The 13,664-nt window shown below is 44.4% G+C and overlaps 1 protein-coding gene across 1 annotated transcript in view; it reads left to right on the forward strand.

Annotated features, from left to right (window-relative positions):
• The first annotated feature begins 599 nt into the window (after positions 1–599).
• Positions 600–13,664, forward strand: part of LOC130077157 (uncharacterized) — a 42,959-nt gene continuing 29,894 nt past the window's right edge. Inside the window, exons 1-8 of the mRNA XM_056242302.1 lie at positions 600–1,293; positions 5,380–5,439; positions 5,899–6,300; positions 6,449–6,838; positions 6,915–6,986; positions 11,699–12,091; positions 12,240–12,623; positions 12,728–12,790. Of these exons, the coding sequence (XP_056098277.1) occupies positions 600–1,293; positions 5,380–5,439; positions 5,899–6,300; positions 6,449–6,838; positions 6,915–6,986; positions 11,699–12,091; positions 12,240–12,623; positions 12,728–12,790 (2,458 nt within the window). The remainder of the gene's footprint in view (positions 1,294–5,379; positions 5,440–5,898; positions 6,301–6,448; positions 6,839–6,914; positions 6,987–11,698; positions 12,092–12,239; positions 12,624–12,727; positions 12,791–13,664) is intronic.

The raw sequence follows: 13,664 nt of genomic DNA on the forward strand, positions 1-13,664 counted from the left end.
AGTATACCTATGAACTGTCATACAAGCCGGGGAAATACCTGGTAGTGGCTGATGCTTTGTCAAGGGCCAGACCAGCACAAGGACTGAACACAGACGGCATAGAGGAATATGAAGCCATAAGAGGCCACGTGGATGCTGTGGTGGAGGCTCTACCTGTGAGCTCTACCCTGAAAGAGAAAATAGTAATGGAGACGGTAGTGGACCGCCAGCTCCAGAAAGTGATATGGCACATGCGAAATGAGTGGCCAAAGCAAGCGTGCTCGCAGTACTACTCATTCCAGGATGTGTTGGCGGTAGCTGATGGCCTGTTGCTGAAAGGTGACCAAATAGTCATCCCAACAAAGCTGCGGAAGGAGGTCCTCCGAATACTACATAGAGGACACTTGGGCATAGAGAAAACAAGGAGACTAGCCAGACAGACTGTTTACTGGCCAGGCATGAATCGTGACATAGCAGAGATGATCAATGACTGTGCCACTTGCCTTACTTACCATAACAGACAGCAAAGAGAACCGCTGCTCACAGACATGAGGGCAGAGCACCCCTGGGAATAAATTGGGACGGACCTGTTCCACTTCAGAGGCAAAGAGTATTTACTGATGATCGACTACTACTCCAACTATCCTGAGATGGCTTTGCTCACGAGCACAACAGCAACAGGAATAGTTAAGCATATGAAGTGCAGCTTTGCACGACATGGCATTCCAGGGACTGTCGTCTCGGACAATGGGCCTCAGTATGCCAGTCAGGAGTTCAAGCAGTTTGCCAGAGAGTATGGATTTGAACACATCACAGTAAGCCCACACTTTCCACAGGCAAATGGCAAGGCTGAAAAGGGTGTTCAAATAGTGAAAAGTCTTCTGACAAAGGCAAAAAAGAATGGTGAGGATCCTTATTTGGCTCTGCTGGCTTATAGAGCAGCACCTCTGGTGAGTGGGAAGTCTCCGGCTGAACTGCTCATGGGCAGACGACTACAGACACAGATCCCAACAGTGAAGAAACAAGTCCACACACCTGTGCTGGAGGCCATGAAAAAATTAAAGGAAAAACAAAAGAGATACTTTGATCGCACAGCAAAAGCAATGCAACCTCTGCAGGCGGGTGACAGAGTCAGAGGTTTCAACACAGAAAGACAGGACTGGCAGCGCGCTGGAACAGTGCTGAATGAAGTGGCTCCGAGGTCCTATGCGGTCCAGACGGACACCGGGGCTCTGGTCAGACGAAACAGGTTGCAGCTACTTAAAACACAGGCCAGCAATGCAGCTCCTTTAGTAGAGGAGTACAGGGACAAATGTGCACAGCATGGAACAGCAACAAACAATCAGCCAGGGGTTTTAAAGGAGAATGCACCTGTCAGGTGTACACAGTTGAGGTATAACAAGTTTATAAAAAAAAAAAAAAAAAAAAAAAAAAGTTAAATGTGTTGAGCCTTAGTATCTGGTCATGAGTTCACCAGGTAATGTATAGCCTTATGGTTGAGCCATGTTCCATGCTCAGGTTAGGCTAAAGTAATCGTGACACAGTCTGTCTTGAATGAGGCGGTGGTAAAGACCGTCCTCCTACGGTGTGCTAAGTACTGGCAACCTCTGGCACCAAATTATTTAGTTATTTTTATGCTTAAAGAATGCACAGTGAATCTGTTTTTGTTTACTGAATAAGGGAGATGTAAGGATATTCTGTGAGACACTTTTAGGGTCCTAAGAGGCCACCGTAGCAGGGAACTGCAACGTCACGAAATGCGTAATAAAGGCAGTTGAATACTTACCAGCTAATGTGTCAGTCGCATATCTTTACAGGTGGGAAAAACCCTTTTAACTAGCTCTTAAATGTTATTTTTTTTACTTTATTACTCAGTGTGGAAAATCAAAATAGGGCTTCAGCTCTATCGTTCTGCTGTTCGCGATTTCTGTATTATTCTCCGAGAATCAGTAGCCTGACTTCGTCATACTCATATTCTAGTCAGAATGTGAGTCTGATACTGCTCCATAGGGCTTTGATTATGAGGCGTGTCTTAACCGAACCAGGAAAAAACAACAACTCTGCACTCAATTGGATAGACCTACAACCAATCAGAGCAACGCAGTAAGTGGTTTTTTATGAGCTACACAAATTGTCAACAGAACTCAACTACACACACGCTGGAAGAAGTAGTAAAATAATGAGTGTTGCTTCTTTTACTTGGTCCTCCATGAGCAACATGACATCATGACTTTGCGTAAACATACACGCCACTTTCAATTCAAGTGGCGTGTTATCTATACGCATTTTGAGCTATCCGCGTGTATGTCCACGCCGAAATCTTTTGCGTGTATGTCTACGCCATTAAACGTCCGAGTGATTCCGCGTGTATGTGTACGCCGTTAAATGTCCGAGCGAAACGAAGCAAAATCTATATTCTACATCTGTGGAGCGAAATTTCTTTTCCTAGGATGGTAGGAGAAGACTCATAAATGGTATTAACCCCAGTGACGGGTAGGTTTAGGGACGGGGTTGGGGTAGGTCATATATTTATATGTACATAATACAGTAATATAACGTTAAGTCAAAGGCGTTGATAAACACGCTGAAAAGCGATTATGCGTGTTGATAGCACGCCAAAAATGGAAATACGAATTGGCGTGTCATACATACGCCATTTCATGAGATCAGTCTGCCATGACTGTGACCAAAGGAGAAACCACAACGACCACAGGGTTTTCATTGCGTCCCATCTTCTAGCGACCATCGAAGCCAGCTGATAAAATAAACTTTTGCCGAATCCCGTTGGAAGGACGGCAAACACATCTTTCCGATCGACAAATGCCTTGATTGCAGTTCTCTGTTCGTCTTTTAAAATGAATGCGCTGTCGATTTCTTTTACAACAGACGCGATAGCGGAATCTATACATCTCAGTTCTCCAGCTGCCGTCCTCTCTGAGGGAAACCAGTTCAACCCAAGCGCTCTTTGATAACATGATGATTACGTAACTGCAGATCATCTGTCCATCATCGTATAAAGCCCGCCCTGGCAATTTGATTGGCCCGACTCATTCTGAACCGATCATAATTACTCCTCAATGGATCGAGTCCAGACCGAACTTCCCGACCAAAAAATTTTGTGGGCGGGGTTCGGGCTGGCATCCAGGCTAGAGAATCAGTGTAGCAGTTTCCTCTCTATGCAGTGCCACCACTGCCACCTACTGGACAAATACGGTGTGCAGGGAAAACATAACTAAAAGTAATCAAGAAATCAGATATTAAACTAGAATAATGTAATCCTGCTAGTAGGCTATTTTCAAGTGGGTTACATATAAATACATTTATATTTTTTTATTCAGATAAAAAAAAGACCTGTCGGGAGTAGGGCCCCAACATCATTCAAAATGTTTAACAAACGCTCTTCTTGTTCGGGCTTCAGTTTGCAAATGCCAGGAATATTCTACACAACAGAGCGAATTGCATCCCGTGATTTCCCTAACCTAAAATACAATAGGCTTGTTTGAGATGCGCCTTGCCTCCCCTGAAATGTAGTCGAGAGTAGGCGGCTGCAGTGAGAGGAGGAGTGAAAAAAGCGCAGGCAAGCCAGACAGATCTCTCTTCTCGCAGTGGATCAGACACCCATAGATATCCATAATAATGGCTTGATGTCTTACGGCGGAGTCTCTAGCGTCATCACCGTCGGCCATCTTGTCACAGGCAAGTTTTCTGGCGGGCTCTGTGGTACCTGATGTAAGATGAGTGATCAGCACGAACACAAATACTCTCATCTCGTTGAAATCTTGACGGATTTACTAACGGTTTGGTTTCTTACAAACGTTATTAACGTGGCTATAATTCTGGATGATTATTTATTTATACACTTATTGTTCATAAGTATGCAGTGTCATAACTACATCTCTGACGTTTATAACAAACCAAACGGAAATCGGTAGAAAATTGAGCAAGTTATGGTTATTTAAAAAGTACATGCACCATTATTTTTTTTGTTTATTTATCAGGGACAATACACTAAGCATTGTTACACTAGACAACCGATGCTGTGTACATAGGGCATATAGCGTAAAACTAGTGTAAAACTTTAACGGCCCACGTTTTTAGTCCCATTAAAACACAATGTTACGAGTGAGCGAGCTGCCTGTGACAAGATGGCCGCCAGGTGCGGACGTCGACCTCCATTGGCCAGCAGCGCGGACGAGACATCTAGCCTTTATTATGGATATCTATGTAGACACCTGTGAGATCAAAGACTAATATCGCGGGATTCGCGGGATTCACGCCCGTGCACGGTGTTACTAAACTGGATGTAATTTAAGTTTTGTTGCTTTTATTTGTTTGCCCCAGTGGCCTGTCCATCATATACTGATACTGAGAGGAGGAGTGAAAAAAGTGCAGGCAAGCCGGACAGATCTCTCCTCTCGCAGAGGATCAGACACCTGTGAGATCAAAGACTGATATCGCGGGATTCATGCTCGTGCACGGTGTTGCTAATAAACTGGATGTAATTTAAGTTATGTTGCTTTTATATGAAAATAAATAAAATGAACAAGACACCCAAAGTAGGCTACTTGATATTTAATAACATTCCAAATACATGTTTATCAATAATTTTTTCTTTAATACAGACATGTGTTTAACTTTTTATATAGGCTACATTGTTTTAATAAAAATGACATCACATAACCCATATTGCACTGTCAGAGAGTTTATTCACACATAACATATGCATACACATAAAACATAATAAAACATTTTAAAAGAGAACAATACATCACGGTTGTTTAAACCAATGAGCATTAAGCTGTGTCGTCAACAAGTCGTTTCCCATCATGCTTTTGATCAGCGCAGTCGGTGGAGAGCAACTGCGCTCAACTGCAGAATCCGACTCGTGTGCCTTGCGGTCGCGAGAGTTTTTTGACATACGTCGGCATGACATCAGAGCAAGGCGGACCGCACTCGGACACATTTCTAACCGGCATGCATCTCGCGCTGATCACCGGTGATCGGTTCTGCGCAGATTTTGCTCACCTCAAACAAGCCTATTCTCTCAGTTTTCCTCTGGCCTGAAAACAGCCGGCCAATCAACGAACAGAGGGCGGGCTGAGAGCCGTGACGTAGACGCTAAGCGCCGAGTTTAAGATGAGCACTACCTGGTGGACTTGTTCTGAACCCGCCACTTGTTTTGTGTTTGCAAATTAGGCAGGGGCATTGTCAAAAAATAACATTTGTTAGCTCTTTAGATAACAACTTTTCATTTGTGAAAAGCAAGGTAGCTATTCTGCATATTTCTAAAGCATTAAAGCTGAAATTGGTGATTCATTGATAATTTCTTTATGTACTCACCATGTGCATGAGTAAACTCTGGATTACCAATAAGCGGTTGGAATTATCTATTTGTATAAGTTTTGGGACTGACAAAGTTCCTTGCTCTCTGGAAAACCATCTGGTATATCAACGCAAATGGTAAAGATCAACAGGTAAAATAGGTGGAGTAACAGGTGGTATGATTCATGATTGACAGGAGAACAGTAACACCAGACTTCACCTGCTGGTCAAAGCAGGAACAGCTAGACCTAAAAACCATCTAAAGATAGATGATAGTAGATGTGATGGCTATAATCACATGTTTTCCAGCAAACACACAATAACTGTTAAAATAATTCCTTATTTTCACTTTATCATAAGCATTTACTTTTAAAGTGTATTCAAAGACACTTTAGATATTTTAGTATTTTAAGAAAACAAATACTTGCTATACAAAAAAAAAAAAAAATGCTACTATAACAAGCCTAATGTAGATATACTGAATAAACCAGCAAGAATAAGGAAAATACTGAGAAAGAAAATCACTTTTTGTAGTGCAGAGAATAAGTACGTATCATCACATGTCTGTCTGTTATTTGTTTGTCTTAATTCTCTCAGAATCTACAACTTCCAGCTCTGATCCATGCTATGATTATAACACTCTTGATGAATCCTGGAGAGACATACGGCAAAAGCGATATCAGTACTCTGGATATGATGACACCCTTGTTGAATGGAGTGGCTGGTATCGGCTGTATCTGAATGGAGAAAGTGCCCAGATGTCTGAGTGGTGTGTGAGTGATGTGAAATGTGGTGGTGAAACTGGACTGTATCTCAACGGTTCTCATCCAACACTTGAGGATGGAGTGATGACCCGTGAAGTCCTGGGAACTTATTGGAACAGTGATTGTGGCAGCTACAGATCTAATTCCATCCGAGTCAAAGCCTGTCCAGGAGATTATTACATCTATGAATTTGTCAAACCCATCATATCATCCCTCTGGCCCATGTACTGTGCAGGTACAATTTTAAAAACTAAATTAACTGCTTGTCTTCTATAAGGTAACAGGGATGCTGGAGCCTATCCCAGTGTCTCTGCAGTCAGAGCCAAAACTAAATTGTCAGCATTTTAACATTATTTTACAAAGATATCTTTTGTCCATGACAGTTGCTTTCCAAAGAATCAGCAGTGATCCCTGCTACAACTATGAATCTCTGGATCGTCCCTGGAGAGCCAATAATGAAAGCGGAGATAACATTTGTGATGAACATTTCACCTGGAATGGCTGGTACCGGCTTTTCTACTATGGAATGGACATCCGGATGTCAGAGACCTGTGTTAGTTCATTCACATGTAACACAGAAGTCAATCTGTGGCTCAATGATCCTCACCCTCATATAGAGGATGGAGTGGTGATCAGGGAGGTCTGTGGTAGTTATCATTTGGGAGGCTGCTGTGATTATAAGACAAAACCCGTCAGAGTGAAAGCGTGCCCAGGCAATTACTATGTCTATGAACTTGTGAATCCCCAATTTGGGTGTTCGGGATACTGCACAGGTACTATGATTTTCCCAGAGACCTTACAACCTTTCAAAATGATTTCATTCATGTATTTGAATTTCCTTCTTTATAGATGTCAGCACTATTTCACAGGCGTTTTCCACTACGAGTCAAGATATAATCTCTGGATCCAAAATCACATTGAGTAAGTTGTATATAGTAAATATAATTTCATATATTATATTTGACTGGCCAGACACTATTGGATGAGCACGTCTCAGTTACTAACGTAACCTTGGTTTCCTGAGGGAACGAGAATTGCGCAAGTAAGCTTACGCTATGGGAAAACTCCTTTTCTCGAGAATATTGAATCAATTTTTTTCAGACATACAGCTGAGCGTCTTTGCTCGCTCATTGGCTGTGCTGCGGCAACTGTACGAACATATGGCGAGTCGGCTAGGATGCGCGAACCAATCAGGGCCCTTTGTGCCTGTACGCGTCAGAGCCCGCCAGAATGGGTGTGGCTTATAGCAATATAAGCCCCCATTTCGCCACAGAATTCAGGTTAAATCAACTGAAGCGATCCCCTGATAAAAGCACAGTAGCACAACAAGTTACACAATACTCGTATAGGAAGGGACCATCCTTATGGTGGTGGGGAGGATGGAAGTGAATGGAAGCGTCAGCATCTGTGAACTCAGACATGTGTAAGTTCCGATCTTTTATACCACGAGAATTAGAACACCTTGGATAGATGAGATGGTAATAAGTGATGTAACAATTGAGTCTTCCTGGCAGAACTTATGCTAAAGCTTCCATTTACCTGCGCTCTGAATGGAGTCGAGAGCACTTTAGGAACATACCCGTGCCTTGGCTTAAGGACGACTCTGGAGTCGTTGGGCCCAAATTCAAGGCAGGAATCCAAGGCTCTCCCTGATCCGTTCGATGACCTGTGGTAACATCGTGACCGGCGGGAATGCGTACAGTGGGCGGCGTGGCCAGTTCTGGGTCAGCGCATCCCTGTCTTTGGAGAAAAATGTTTGGGAACGAGCGTTGTCTTCTGAGGCGAAGAGGTTGACCTCTGCCTCAGCGTTTATGCTCCATATCATCTGAACCATTTGCGGGTGAAGAGACCATTCCCCTGGGAGGAAATTGTCTCTGGATAGCATATCCGCACCCTGGTTCAGAATGCCTGGCACATGCGCCGCTCTTAGAGAGCGCAGGTTGAGCTGAGCCAATATCAAGAGGTGTTTGGCAATGGTGTGCAGGTTGCTCTACCTGAGACTGCCTTGGCGATTTATATAGGGATCCACTGACATGTTGTCCGGCCGGAGCAAGATGTGGTGACCTTTTATGTATGGGAGGAAAGCTTTTAGTGATAGAGCGACTGCTCTCATCTCTAGACAGTTTATGTGTAGGCACCTCTCCGGGCTCGACCAAAGGCCGGAGATGGGCCTGCCCTCGTATAGGGCTCCCCAACATCTGTTGGAAGCATCTGTCGCGATCACTTTCCTCCTCTAAATCATGCCGATACTCACGTCGGATTGATACCAGTCGGCTGCTTTCCAAGGAGTCAGGGCTCTGACACAGCCGTGGTTCACTTTGACGTGTAAGTGGGCAGATCGCCACGCGTGAGCTGGTACACAAGGTTTTAACCAGCACTGGAGGGGACGCATATAATACAGTAGACCCAACTGCAGTTCTGATGATGCTGAGGCCATGAGGCCTAACATCATCTGAAATCTCTTGAGAGTAGCGCAATTGCCTGCTCTGAATGATGCCGCTAGACACTAAATGGCGAGCTCGCGCTCTGACTTCAGCTGCGCTCTTATCTGTATAGAATTTATGACTGCTTCTAGAAAAGGTATACTCTGGCTGGGAGACAGTGCACTTTTTGAAGCATTGATCCTGAGACCTAGGCATTCTAGATGGCTAAGGAGCCAGGATCTGTGAGTTATTAACTGCGCCTCCGATTGGGCTATAGCCAGCCAATCATCAAGGTAGTTCAACACTCGCACTCCCCGTTGTCTCAGGGGGGTGAGGGCTGCGTCCATGCACTTCGTAAACGTATGGGGTGCTGGAGATAGACCGAATGGTAGGACTGTGTACTGATAAGCCTGCCCCTCGAATGTGAATCTCAAGAATGGCCTGTGATGGGGTGCTATCTGAATGTGAAAGTAAGCATCTTTCAGATCCACTGAGAAAAACCAATCCCCCGGGGCGAATCTGCGCAAGGATTTGTTTGGTTGTCAGCATTCTGAACGGATGCGTCATAAGCAGTTTGTTCAGGTGTATGAGATCTAAGATGGGCCTGAGGCCACCATCTCTCTTTGGAATGAGGAAATACCGACTGTAAAAGCCCCACTTGCTTAGTGATAAGGGGACTGGCTCTACAGCCCCTTTCACTAACAGTTTTAACACTTCGGTGCGAAGGACGTGAGCTGCGTTGCTTTTTCACCGATGTCTCGACCACAGCTAGAAAGCGCGGGGGTCTGCGAGCAAACTGTAGCGAGTAGCCTCATTTTATTATGTTCAACACCCATTTTGATATTCCGGGGATGGTTTCCCAGACCTTGGCCCGAATAGCTAGGGGTTGAATGAAGTCTGGGGACGGGCCGCTTTGTGATAGGGACCCGGCCGCCCAGCTGTTTTGTGAGACTGTGTGAACAGTGCTTACGTAACTCATAATTGGCACACAACCTACATTCATTACATTTCCAGAGTGAGCTGGGGGGGAAACTGACACTGTGGGGACAGTGCTTATGTGCAGGGGTGCGTACTTTGTAGTGGGCACACAGCCTACATTTATTACAGACAGAAAATATCTCTTTTTGTGCTTTATTTTGGTCGCCGTAAAAACGTCTTTTGTTCGCAGGTGTGCCTGTTTTAAAACAGACTCGTTTACTGCAATATTGACGTTCCCAGCCGCCTGAACTAAAGAGGGGACTGGGAGATGTGTGAAAAGCTTTTTGGAGGTTGGCCCGGCCTTGGCGGGACTCAAACACTCTCTTTTCCTTCCTGTCACCGATGCTAGGAAGGCTTCCAAGGCTCAGGGTCCAACAAAATCTTGGGTTGGGGTCCCCATCGCTCTAGGAACTGCTGTCGCTTCGTTGAGCAAGAGTGGTGGCGGACTTCAGCCGCTGTGCGGGGCTGGGAGACCAGCGGCGCTGGCTTCGCTAGCTGAGGAAGCGGCACCCTCTTGTGGTGGCCCGAAGCAGAGCTGGATCGTTTAGGGAGGAAGTGACAAATAGCCTGCGACGCTTTCTGAGCCTTGGTATGACGTTTTCGCGAAACCTTTGACTGCTGGGCCGAACAGACCGGTGGTGGAGATAGGGGATTCCTGAAAAGCTGCCCTATCTGCATCTTTCATCTCTGTTAAGTTCAACCAAAGATGACGTTCAGGCACCGTCAAGTTCGCCTTGCATCTACCAATCGCCTGGGCAGTTGATTTGTTGGCTCGCAGAGCCAGGTCTGTCGAGGGGAAGAATCACTTCGTACCCTTTTCCACAGCGACGTCAACGGTTCTAGAGTGTTGAGAAGGAAGGCTTTAGACGAGCAGAATGCGGCACTTTCCACTTCTTCGTTAGCTCGTCGTGCACGGAAAGAAGGGGGGCGGGTCTCTGCTGAGGGGCCTGTTGGCGCCCCTGCAGGAACCATTCGTCCAGCTTGCTGCACGTGGGCTCCTTGGGCGAAGACCACTCAAGCCCAAGGTCTTCAACAGCCTTAGTTAGCACGCAGAGAAGCTCTGCGTCAAAGCTGGTTCTCACGTCGTTCGCGCTGGCTTGTGTTGAGGGTGTGGGGCGAACACACTATTTGCTTGTAAAGGCTATAGCGCGCCGGATGGCACAGGAGAACGGCAGGCTGAAGGCGGCGTCCAGTTGAAAACCAGGAAGCCGGCGTCCTCAGAAATGGAAGCTTTAGCATAAGTTCTGCCGGGAAGACTCAATTGCTACGTCACTTATTACCATCTCATCTATCCAATCGTGTTCTAATACTTGTGGTATAAAAGATCAGTACTTACACATGTCTGAGTTCGCAGATGCTCTCGGCTGCGCCCCTGCCTTCGTCTTCAGGTAGGAATTTATTCTCCTGAGTCTTTCTGGTAGAACTGCTCAGCAGGTGTTTGTTCCTCTGAAGGTTTTTCGATGGCGGCGAGGCTTCTCATCCGGAGATCAGCGAAGTGAAACTTGCTGAAGGAGACTAAATCTGAATTCTATAGCGAAATGAGGGCTTATATTGCTATAAGCCACACCCATTCGCACGGGCGCGAAGCATCCTGATTGGTTCGCGCATCCTAGCCGACTCGCCATAGGTTCGTGGAGTTACTGCAGCACAGCCAATGAGCGAGCTAAGGCGCTCAGCTGTCTGTCTGCTGTGCAGCTGCACTGCGTTTTTAACCAATTTGCTGCAATATTCTCGAGAAAAGGAGTTTTCATAAGCTATCTTACACAATACGAGAGACCTCTCGAAAGGGAACTGACTGAGCTGGACAATGACATCGCTGTTTTCTGCAGAACTTCTTTAGATTAAAGGAACACATTTGATAATTTATGATCTTTGCAACGGATCTGAATCGACACTGAACTGACTGCATTACAGCTGAAATGAATATTTTTGCATTCTTGAATAATTTTCCTGCTTTGAAACAATCTGTATTACATAAAGCACAATCTAAATAAAGGTGACTTGACTTAATATATATGAATACAATATTAAAAATATCCATAATTTTCTTTTTTTTTGCAATGACTCTGCTCTACAGTTTAAAATGGCACCTTTTACGCATGAACTTGTACCATGTATCATACTGCACAGTCATGTCATGTAAAGTACAAATGGCTAAAATACATTTTGATTATTACTAAATCAAATTTGGCCTCACAAATTTCCTTGTTTTGATCTCTCTCATGAACACAGATTATGACCCATGCAATAACTACAGCATACTTGACAACTACTGGAGAGGCACAATCATTTACTGGTATACAAATGAATCTGTAAATAGACATGATGACACTCGTGTAGAATGGGACGGCTGGTATCGACTCTTCATTAATGGATCAAGTGCTCAGATGCCTGAGTGGTGTATGTCTTACATGTCATGTGGAGGTTATAGTGCTCTGTATCTTGATGGCTCTCATCCTCAGCTAGAAGATGAAGTTGTTACTCGTGAAATTTATGGCTCCCGTAATGATCAGTGCAGTCGCTACAGATCCGACCCAATCCAAGTCAAAGCTTGTCCTGGAAATTATTATGTCTACAAATTTACCAGGCCGACTCTTTCAATCCCAGCTCCTGTATATTGTGCAGGTACATTCATCCTTTTCTTTTACATGTTTATCATGAATTGTGTTGTAGATTTTCACATGATTACCTGGTGCAGACCTGTTAAAGTTTATCATCTACTTGGATGCATTTAATCTTCAATATACAATGCTCTCTTTCTAATTTTTCATAGTACCTTTCACCACCCCAAGTGTCGACCCCTGCTACAAATATACCAGTCTGGATCAGCCTTGGAGATCCACTGACCATCATAACTTAGGCATGTGTGATTATAATGTGGACTGGAATGGCTGGTACAGGATGTTCAACAATGGTCAAAATACTCAGATGCCAGAATCATGTGTAAATCAGTACATGTGTGGCACTTATTCCCCACTGTGGCTCAATGGCCCTCACCCACAGCTGGAAGATGGAGTGGTCACCCGTCAGGTCTGTGTCTCCTCATGGGATGGCTGCTGTACTTACAATTCCCACCCTATAAGAGTCAAAGCCTGTCCAGGAAATTACTATGTTTATGAGTTTGTCAAGCCAATATTTTGCGGAGCTTACTGTGCAGGTAGGAGAGGATTTACTCATGCATTTAAGTCTTTTGTTTGGAAAATTGATGTTGATATAAAATGGTCCTAATACCAGAATCCTCAAGCCGGTCCATCCCATCAGCCTCTACAACAACAGAGACAATCTCACCTACAGAATCCATTACTCCACCAATCACAACCACTGGTAAAGTATTTTTTTTTTTTACTTCTTTATAAACCCTCCTTTTATTGACCCATTACACAAGGGTGTAGAAAAAGTCGTAACAAAACTTTCTTAATAACATGTATGTGATAAAAGGTAGTACTTTCGTTGCCGTATTAGCTCAAAGAAAGCACAACATTTACTTAAAGTGCCCCTATTATGCTATTTTTAAAGATTACTGTTTTGGAGTCTCCTTCACCGCAGGTTTACATGTGTCCAAAGTAAAAAAAAACAAAAAAAACTAAACAAACTTTCTCATAGTATACATCGCACATCACCTCATTTCTCAAAGAGTCTGAAAATGGTTTGTTTGAAGATTCTGTCTCCCTAAAACCCTCTTTTCTGCGAATCTGCTCTGGTTGGTTAGACGTAATTATGATTCAGGCAGCATTACAGGTAAGAAGTGAGATTGGGATTGGGAGCATTCAAAATATTTAATCCGTTTACATCTGGTTGAAGATCGGATTCATCACGCCAGTATGGAGATGGGTTTTGTTGAGGATTTGTGCCACTGGCTGTGGTGTCGATGAGGCCTTCACAGTGGATAGTCTAGTTGGCACAATCTGAAGGCTGAGTTGTGGTCATGCCAAAGCGCAGGTCCTCCAACTGATCTGGATCTGGCCCGGATCCCGCTGACTACGGTAACCTCGGGATAAACAGGGAGAATGATATTAGTGGAGATGCCATTCTTCTTACGATGTAACAAGTACTGTACATCGGGTGTTATAGGAAGTGTTCCCGATTCCGGCTGACCTAGTTTATGCAGCCTAACAATCATTTAACTGATTTAAAGTCCCTGTAAAGTCAAAATTAAGTATGTGTTTTGAGTTTGTCACACCACAGAAAAATTTGTTAT

Source organism: Rhinichthys klamathensis, unplaced genomic scaffold (assembly GCF_029890125.1).
Source record: "Rhinichthys klamathensis goyatoka isolate OS25496 unplaced genomic scaffold, OSU_Roscu_1.1 h1tg000721l_1, whole genome shotgun sequence".
Taxonomy (NCBI): Eukaryota; Metazoa; Chordata; class Actinopteri; order Cypriniformes; family Leuciscidae; genus Rhinichthys; species Rhinichthys klamathensis.